At 40.0% G+C, this 10034-nt stretch overlaps 1 protein-coding gene across 1 annotated transcript; it reads right to left on the reverse strand.

Moving 5' to 3' along the window:
* Window positions 1–7550: 7550 nt before the first annotated feature.
* LOC123886156 lies at window positions 7551–9068 on the reverse strand. Its single transcript, XM_045935493.1, has one exon. It carries the CDS (start codon window positions 9066–9068, stop codon window positions 7551–7553), a length of 1518 nt encoding a protein of 505 aa, XP_045791449.1.
* Window positions 9069–10034: the final 966 nt, after the last annotated feature.

The raw sequence follows: 10034 nt of genomic DNA on the forward strand, positions 1-10034 counted from the left end.
CTTTTTCCTGCACACACCAATTCCTTTTGATTAGATCCTTATCCAAACATTTCCGAAGAAAATCTCTCACAACTGGTCACTGCCCATAACACAACCCCAAACCGATCGCTAGAACTAACTCAACTCTAGCTATGTTCTAACCGACTTTGGACTAACGACTCAAGTGCACACTTTCCCTTTGAAGATCTAATGCCGAGCTCTGATACCAAAATGTAACACCCCGATTTTTAAAGCCGGAAAAGGGGTATTATTTTTTTTTTTTAAAACAACACGCTAAATAAAAAAAGGCGCGCGTGAACGCTCTTAGCTATCTCGACATTTCATCATACAATGGAATATAAATACAATACCAAAATATTATACCACAGGGCTTCCGAGAAGCAAAGTGTGCACCTGAATAATTTACATACATAGGATACATCAAGTTCATAAACCAAAAGTCACGAGTTATGAACCGAATATATCACAAGGCCAAAAGGCACTAAACATGTCTGAGTATACTATACAGTCATCCAAAAGATACTAGGCCCTAAGCCTAACAAAATGTAGCCTAACCAAAGCTACCATCTACTCTCCGGCATAATCTACGAAGTCCTCGCCATCCACACGACCCACAGCCTTATGTAACGCTCCATCGTCTAGGTGGGGGATAACCCGTTCACGTATCACATACAAAGCAAGGGTCACTGAAGCGGGTGGAAAAATGCGCGGGCGAAAATCGCTCGCTTAGACAGTAAAGTCGCCACCGAACTTTATTTATTCCCGAAGGAAAAGGAAAATATCGATAAAACATTTGAAGAAATGAAAAAATGGTTGTCACAACCATTTCCGAGTTCGGGAGTCGATTATGCGAGGGGAAGGTATTAGCACCCCTCACATCCGTTGTACTCAACGGGAACCTTCTCGTTAAATTTAGGGCTAAAAAGAGTGTTTTAATTTATTTGCTTGCTTTTTATTAATCATCGGAGTTATTTACAAGAGGGGAAAAAAGTTAGTTTTTTATTAGTGGGCTCGACAAGATATTGAATCCTGCTCCTACGTATTCCCTGGTGCGATGGGAAACTCAAAGCCCCGTAGTTCTGGGTAGAAAATATTTGTGTGTTGGTTGATTTTATTTGTGAAAATTTACTTGTCGCGCTTTAGCGGAAAAGTTTGTTTGATTAAAAAAAAAAGAACTCGCACTTGAACAATGATACCGGTAGGCAAGGCGCATGGTCAGCGTTCGGTCATTTGAGGTATGAGCGGATGTACATCCGCCGGTCCCATTTTCAATCCAATTTTATTTATTAATTTCTATCCGTGGAAGACAAACAACCGATAGGCAAGGCGCATGACCAGCATTCGGTCGTTTGAGGTATGAGCGGATGTACATCCGCCGGTCCCCGTTTAATCCAATTTTATTTATTTATTTTATATTTATGGAAGACAAACAATCGGTAGGCAAGGCGCACGGCCAGCGTTTGATCATTCGAGAGATGAGCGGATGTACATCCGTCGGTCCATTTTTAATCCAATTTTATTTATTAATAATAAATCAACACTTGTTTTCTGGTTTCATATGTTAAAGGTATAAAGCGGGGTGCAACTAAATTAAATGGATTATGGATTTAGAGTCCACATAGCAAATAAACAAACAGCCCAACTAAGAATAACTAAAAAAATCAAATAAATAAACAAAAATGGATAAATTAAAAAAAGAATAGAAACAAACAGCACATGAGGCAACACGCAAGGGAGAGAAAGAGTTTCCAAACCGAGGGAGAATTTCCGCGTGACTGACGGCGGGAGAGTGGTCCGACGATGTAGAAACGACGGTGGCTGAGTGGTGCGGCCGGAGTGAGCTGCTCGCGGTGGAGGTCCGGCGATGGACTCGGAATGACGGCAGCGGCGGCGGTGGAATGCAGAAATCTTCCTTCTCTCACTTTTCTTCTATTTGATTCTGCTTCTTATTTCCAGCCTGCTTCTTTGTTTTGATTTTTTTTTTCTCTACTGTTTGGTTTATTCTATTTATGATTGTTGTTATTGTTGGTTTTGGTTGTGAGTGGAAAGTGGTTGCAGGGGTTGTTAATGGTGGTCAAGATGGTTGAAGGTGGAGGAAGTTTAGAGATGGTAATAGTGGTTTGAGGGTTATGGTGTTTCGTTTGAATGTTTTCAGATTGAAGGAAATGATTGAAGATGATTATGTGTGGTGGTTTGGGAGGAGGCGCATCAGCAGTGTAACAACAATGTTGTTGTTATTATTATTTTTTTGTGTTTCTTTTGCTTCTCTCATTCCTCCCTTTCGGCTTTTGTTTTTTTCTCTTTTGGCTTTGTGTTTTCCTCCCTTTTTTTTTGTGTTGAATGATTGCTATTTATAAGCAAATGGATTCTAGTTTACAATTATGACTCTGACCAATCACTCAATGAATGAGATTATTACTCTTCAATTTGATTTTATGAGTGAATGAGAAATTTCCATTTTTGCTTGATTCAGTATCATCCCTTTTTAATGTGCTTCAATGTACATGAAGAATGGAAAAAAAACTTTCTTTTCTTGTGTCCGGTGCTTAATGGTTTTTATGAGCAATATTGAGACTTCCCATTCTGCTACCGATACACACGTGCATCCAGCTCTCATTCTTATCCCTTCCTTTATGTTTTTCTTTTGCTGTGCGTGATGTTCCTTTCTTTTCTTATATTTTTTTGGATTTTCATGTTACTAATAATAATAATAATAACAATAATCATAATAATAAAAGAAAATAAATACTAAACATATTTTTTTATTTTTTTTAAGAAAGTTACTAAAAAAACTTTAAACAAAATAAAATATTTATAAAAACAACATTAGTGGAACTCGAACGCACAACATCGCGCTTGAAACTCTTTGAACACTCTTTTTACTACCAAATCGACTAATTCACATATTTGAAAATAAATGCGAAAAACAATCCATATGATAGTAAAAGACGGGCAAAATTTGGGGTATGACAGCTGCCCCTATTTAATTATTTTTCACTCGAAGTTATGGCTGACGACAGTCTTCATGTACTTGTGGGGAAGATAATTAAATACAAAAGGACCCCAAATTTTGTCCATGGATGAAAACTGTACACGGCGATAGGACTCTAAACTGTCAGCGGGGTTGAGACTCTAAGTTGTTGGCCAGACAATGAGGAGACTCGAATTTACAAAATATGGATGGGACTCAGAAAATAACGAAACAAGGATGGAACTATGAAAACACCAAAATATAGATGGAACTCTAAAAAAAAAAATAGTGTGGGACTCTGAAAAAACCAAATAGCATGGGCCTCCGAAAATTTCAAATATGGATGGGACTCCGAAAATATCAAATAGGATGAGACTCTGAAAAAACCAAATAGTGTGGGCCTCCGAAAAAAAACTAAATAGTGTGGGCCTCCGAAAAAAACCAAATAGTGTGAGCCTCCGAAAAAAACCAAATAGTGTGGGCCTCCGAAAAAACTAAATAGTGCGGGCCTCCGAAAATTTCAAATATGGATGGAACTCCGAAAAAACTAAATAGTGTGGGACTCTGGAAAAACCAAATAGTGTGGGCCTCCGAAAAAAAACTAAATAGTGTGGGCCTCCGAAAAAAACCAAATAGTGTGAGCCTCCGAAAAAAACAAAATAGTGTGGGCCTCCGAAAAAACTAAATAGTGTGGGCCTCCGAAAATTTCAAATATGGATGGAACTCCGAAATAAACCAAATAGTGTGGGACTCCGAGAATTTCAAATATGGATGGGACTCCGAAAATATCAAATAGGATGAGACTCCGAAAAAACCAAATAGTGTGGGCCTCCGAAAAGTTCAAATATGGATGGGACTCCGAACATATCAAATAGGATGGGACTCCGAAAAAAACCAAATAGTGTGGGACTCCGAAAAAAAACCAAATAGTGTGGGCCTCCGAAAAAACCAAATAGTGTGGGCCTCCGAAAAAACCAAATAGTGTGGGACTCCGAAAATATCAAATAGGATGGGACTCCGAAAAAAACCAAATAGTGTAGGCCTCCGAAAATTTCAAATATGGATGGGACTCCGAACATTTCAAATAAGGATGGGACTCCGAAATAAACCAAATAGTGTGGGACTCCGAGAATTTCAAATATGGATGGGACTCCGAAAATATCAAATAGGATGAGACTCCGAAAAAACCAAATAGTGTGGGCCTCCGAAAAAACCAAATAGTGTGGGACTCTGAAAATATCAAATAGGATGGGACTCCGAAAAAAACCAAATAGTGTAGGCCTCCGAAAATTTCAAATATGAATGAGACTCCGAACATTTCAAATAAGGATGGGACTCCGAAATAAACCAAATAGTGTGGGACTCCGAGAATTTCAAATATGGATGGGACTCCAAAAATATCAAAAAGGATGAGACTCCGAAAAAACCAAATAGTGTGGGCCTCCGAAAAAACCAAATAGTGTGGGACTCTGAAAATATCAAATAGGATGAGACTCCGAAAAATCAAATAGTGTGGGCCTCTGAAAAAACCAAATAGTGTGGGCCTCCGAAAATTTCAAATATGGATGGGACTCCGAAAAAAACCAAATAGTGTGGGCCTCTGAAAAAAACCGAAAATTTCAAATATGGAAAATAGATCTTTGCAGACTCGAGCGTCATCGCCATGATTGAGAAAATAAGCAGATTCAAGCATCATCACTTATATTGAAAAAGTAAACAGATCTTCGCGGACTCGGGCGTCATCGCTATAATCGAGAAAATAAGCAGATTCGAGCATCATCGCTTATATTGAAAAAGTAAACAGATCTTCGCAGACTCGGACGTCATCGCTATGATCGAGAAAATAAGCAGATTCGAGCATCATCGCTTATATTGAAAACGTAAACAGATCTTCGGAGACTCGGGCGTCATCGCTATGATCGAGAAAAATAAGCAGATTCGAGCATCATCGCTTATATTGAAAACGTAAACAGATCTTCGCAGACTCCGGCGTCATTGCTTAGATTGAAAGATAAGTCGTCGCCTCGGTGGGTGCTTAGACTAAAAGATAAACAGATCGTCGCCTCGGAGGTGCTTAGATCGAAAGACAAGCCGTCGCCTCGGGGGGTGCTTAGACTTTAAAAGGTAAATAGATCGTCACCTCGAAGGTGATTAGATCTCAAAGACAAGTCGTCGTCTCGGGGGTGCTTAGACTAAGGGATAAACAGATCGTCGCCTCGGGGGGTGCTTAGATCTCAAAGACACTTTGATGAATATTATGCATATGGGTGAAATAATGTATGCTATGCGAAATGCATGGTCGATGCATGAAGTGCAAGTAGAGATTGAGCTTTGCGGTGCCGCTGGTACTGGATGTTTCACGGTTGAGTTCTGGAGGGTGCCAATGAATATTGGGCTTAGGTGAAAACAAATTCATTTTTATCGGAGAATCAGGAGTTCTCGAAATACAGGCATGGTGCAAGATGCATGAATGATAGGTTATGATGGATGTAGTTGATGCATGATTTGATTCTAAAGCAATGCAAGTATGAATGATGCAAGATGCATGATTATGAATTGAATGTTTTGAAAAGTTTCCCCATGGTGGGGAATGAATGGGTTGAGAAGGATTTTTTTGCTAGCATGATTCCCCGACACTCGTGTTGAACTAAATGTTTGTTGATGCACGACCAAGTTTAATTGAGCAGCTTGAAAATATGGAGAGGAATTGCCCCTGTTGTAACTCATTTTGCCCTTTTTGTTTTTCTCTTTATATATATTTTTTGAAAACATCCCTAACTTTTGCCTGGACCGCTCTTTCGAGTTTTCAGTCCACCGGGAGAATATTTCCTTTTTTGGTGCCCCTAATTTTTGCCTGGACCGCCTTTTCAGGTTTTCGATCCACCAGGACGCTCTCTATTGCCTAAGTCGCCCTTTTGAGTTTTCGACTTAGCGAGCATTTTTTTACATCTCTTTTCTTTGGGCCTTGTATTTTGGCTGCATCAGACTGTGAGCGAAGACTCTTCTTCATCTATGGGGTGATAAACACATATTGCCCCAGTATTTGAATCCTTGAAAGGCATGCCCCAGATTAAATCGTTGACCCAGACTGCCCCCAATACTTGATGTTGAAAAGTGTGCCCTTGATTGATTGACACTTTGAAGGTTTGATCCATCCTTAGAAACATTTTGGCCTCAATCAACAAGATTTTCGGATAATCTGCCCCTTGATTATAAGGATGTACTCTTGATTAGCAAGACCCCTAGGTGATTTGCCCTTTGTTAGGAGTGTCTTGAAATGATTCACCTTTTAATCAGACCATTGTTGAAATTTCCTCAATGCTAAGTATTGATTTGTTAGTGAAATTATTTCTTTTGAGAAGTTATTTTAATGCAACTCACATGCAAGTTTTTTTTGAAATCGGATAATGTTACCAGGAACAAGATAGAAAGAAAATGATTAGCAATGATTCACAAAAATGAGGAGTCAGTTTAACAACAATTTTGCTGAGTATGCTTTCATAGTTAACCTAACTTCAATTAGGTCTTTAGAGGGTTATAACGTGGCTTGGTTCACGGTTTTCGAAAAAAGGATTATAAGGCTCAAAATTTTATTTGATCCCACCCGTTCTCCTTTGATGTCCTCCATTCCTAAATTCAATTTTAACTCAATGGATGCATTCAGTTGGCAAGAGAATTTTGGTAGCTATGATGACCGAGGTAGATACAATGGTCGAAGCACGGATGAAGTTTTTTGAGGTGACAATCACTTTTTTTTCACAAGCTTGTTCCATTGTTTTTTTTTTTAATCCCTTACTTTTGCATGGACCATTTCTTTTGAATCTGTGGTCCATCGGGATGCCCTAACTTTTGCCTAAGTCTCTTTTCAATTTTTCTTCATTCATTCATATTTACTTAGCGGGCTTTATTTTTTTTGAACAACTCTTGAGAGATTTTACTTTTGATTTGAGAAAGTTGTGACTGCCATGTCAACTGTTTGTTTATCCTCTTATTGTTTCCTTCATGTGCACGAGGTAATTGATGTGCTTAAACCTTTTATTGGAGTGATTAGATGGACTAAGTCTCTTGCATTATGGTGCATCATCAAATTAATTGAAAAACTACCCTGCCCCTGGTTAAGATTAAGGGTTTTTTATATATATAGAAAGAATACCAACTTCAGGCTCAAAGGGGTTGTCTACGGATTATCTCCTTATATCTCCAGTGTTTTGGGAAGTGAAACAATGCCTTACATCATCAGTTCGGTCTTACTAATAAAAGCATATGTCAGCAAATTCAGTTATTTTATTTCGTCATCCTCCTCCCAAGTTTGTTAACATACGAAAAGTGAAATGAAAAAAGCGAGTGATGGCATAAGAAGAAAGTGAATATGAAAGAATGGATTCAAAACATGCATGTTCATTTTATTAAAAATACTATTCAAAAGTACAATTTAGGAATCAAACAATACTTAGCAAGAAAGAAATTACAACTAGAAATGCAAAGTCTAGTGACCCTAGATATGAGCCTCCTTATTGATTCGCCAACTTTGAAGATGCCCCTTGACTTTCTTGCACTTAACTAGGTAAGGAGTGATCACTTACGAATCAGATTCCTCTTTGAATGAAAGCAATTTGCGGTCGATAAGCTCCTGAACCTTATGTTTAAAACCCCTACAATTCTCAATGTTGTGTCCGAGTGCCCCATCGTGATAGTCACATCTAGCATTCTCATTGAAACCAGGTGGGTAAGGTGGTGCCACGGGGGGAAGAGGTTTTAGTTCGACCATCCCTTTCTGGATTAAGTACGGCAGTATTTGACCATACGGTATGGGTACATGATCAAAGTGTGTGTGTCTCCTCTTATGGTTACTTTTAGGCCCATCTTGGTACTTCCGAGGGTACCCATTTTGTTGCTGATGATGATTCTGCTGAGGTATCACTAATGGTTGCTGAGGCAGAGGTATATAGCCTGCTTGTTGCGGGTACTGCCCATTGGCTACAGCCGCCACATACGGGTATTGGAAGTATGGCATTTGAGTCAAAGGCATTTGTGATGATCCTACCACCACAGCATTAGCTTCTCCCTCTTTCTTCTTATCGTCGTTGCTGGAGAACTTCTTTGCCCCATCCTGACCATTGGAGGCACTTTTTATTTTACCGCTCTTCAACCCCTCTTCCACTCGTTCTCCAATCATAACCATGTCGGCAAAGCTAGATGACATACTCCCTATCATCTTCTCGTAGTATGGACCCTGCAACGTACTCATAAAAGTGTCAACCAATTCTTTTTCTATCAACGGTGGTTGCACACGAGCAGCCAATTCTCTCCACCTTTGAGCATATTCTTTGAAAGATTCACCGCTCTTCTGAATGAGATTTTGAAGTTGCATGCGATTGGGAGCCATGTCCAAGTTATACTTGTATTGCTTTAGGAAAGCATCAGCAAGATCCTTCCATGTCTGGATTTGGGTCCTCTCCAATAGCATATACCAATCCAATGATGCTCCACTTAGACTGTCTTGGAACACATGGATCATAAGCTTCTCATCAGTGGCGTGCGCAGCCATCTTCCTGTAAAACATCTTCAAGTGATTCCTTGGGCAATGGACACCCTTGTACTTCTCAAAGTCAGGTACTTTGAATTTTGGAGGGATGACCACATCTGGAACTAAGCACATGTCCATAGCATCGACCCCATAAGCACTGAAACCTTCTACAACCTTTAGTCTTTCTTCAAAAGCCCGGTATATTTGAGCAGGTTCAATATCAATGTGAGCATTGACAGTTGTTGATTGTTTTGGCATATAACCTACCACTTCATTGGTTGCATGACGAGGTTGACTACTTCCTTTTTGGCCCATTAAAACCCCTTGGGGAGTAGGGTCTCCAATTGTGGCTGGTATTATGACAGGAGTCTGAGTTGGGTCACTTTCTTCTACTAGAGGAGTATAGCCCTTAGGAAGGCCGAGTTCAGGCCATTCCGTACTCCTTGGCGGTTGAGCGGTACTTTCCTTGGTGGCCAAATTTTGGAACAGCTCGAGGAGCTTACCCATTGTTGTTTTTATAGAGTCAACATCCTCTCTTAATGCCGCATTAATCTGCTCTTGTTGGTCCATGACCCTTTGCAAGTTGGCACGCGTCCCGCGAGAGTGTCGAGTGGGCGCGCGAGGCGGTTGTTTCGCAAATTTTCGGGCTATCTTGAATTTCCTGAGGGTCGGGAAACCTGCTAGCAGGATTATGATCGAAGGAGGATGAAGGTGTAAGATAGATGAACTTCATGGTTTGGAAATGCAGGTGCACGTATGCAGATGATGAAAAGTGCATGAATATGCAAAAAGATTTTTTCAAAACATGCTCAAAGATTTTAATGACATGATGCAATGAGACCAAAGAAGGTCAGGGTGTGCCTCCAACGACAAGTTGGAAGGGTAATTGGAAATTGATTACATAACCTAAATAGGGGGCTCCCTATGATAGGTTGGTTCTAAATTTTCATTACCCAATCCCCTCACATGTAGGTTCTATGGTTTAAGGGCGACAACCAAAGTCACGGCCCTTATTCAGAATTTCCCCACGAAATTGGGCTAGCCAATTTAAAGGGTCTCCTTTAAGCGGAGTCATTGGGTTCTAAACAAGGTTCCTAGAGTCACGGACCGAATTCAAAGTTTCGTCAAGCGGATGGGCTAGCCAATTCCTGACGAACCTTTTGAATCAATCTACTCTAGGTGGAGTTTTCATAAATCACCCATGGGATGTACATCCCACAGGCCCATACTACTAGCTCCTTACTTAAACTTAGGTTTTCCTCAAGCCCGGGTATAGAGCTTCCCTCAAGTAACACCCCACCCCACAATTGGTATATATATACAATAGAAAATAAAAATTTACAATAAATAAAGCATAAAATCAAAACAAAGAGAAAAAAATGAAACACGGGTAAAGCAAGCAAAGAAACAGAAAACATTCAACCCTAAGACTAACAAGGATAGGCTTGACTCTCTTTAAATTTCCCCAGTGGAGTCGCCAGCTGAAGCGGGTGGAAAAATGCGTGGGCGAAAATCGCTCGCATAGACAGTAAAGTC

The sequence above is a fragment of the Trifolium pratense genome, linkage group LG5 (assembly GCF_020283565.1).
Source record: "Trifolium pratense cultivar HEN17-A07 linkage group LG5, ARS_RC_1.1, whole genome shotgun sequence".
NCBI lineage: Eukaryota > Viridiplantae > Streptophyta > Magnoliopsida > Fabales > Fabaceae > Trifolium > Trifolium pratense.

Bases quoted from the DNA above. Each gene is read 5' to 3' on its own strand.
- LOC123886156 (XM_045935493.1), bottom strand. From the start codon at position 9,068: ATGGACCAACAAGAGCAGATTAATGCGGCATTAAGAGAGGATGTTGAC.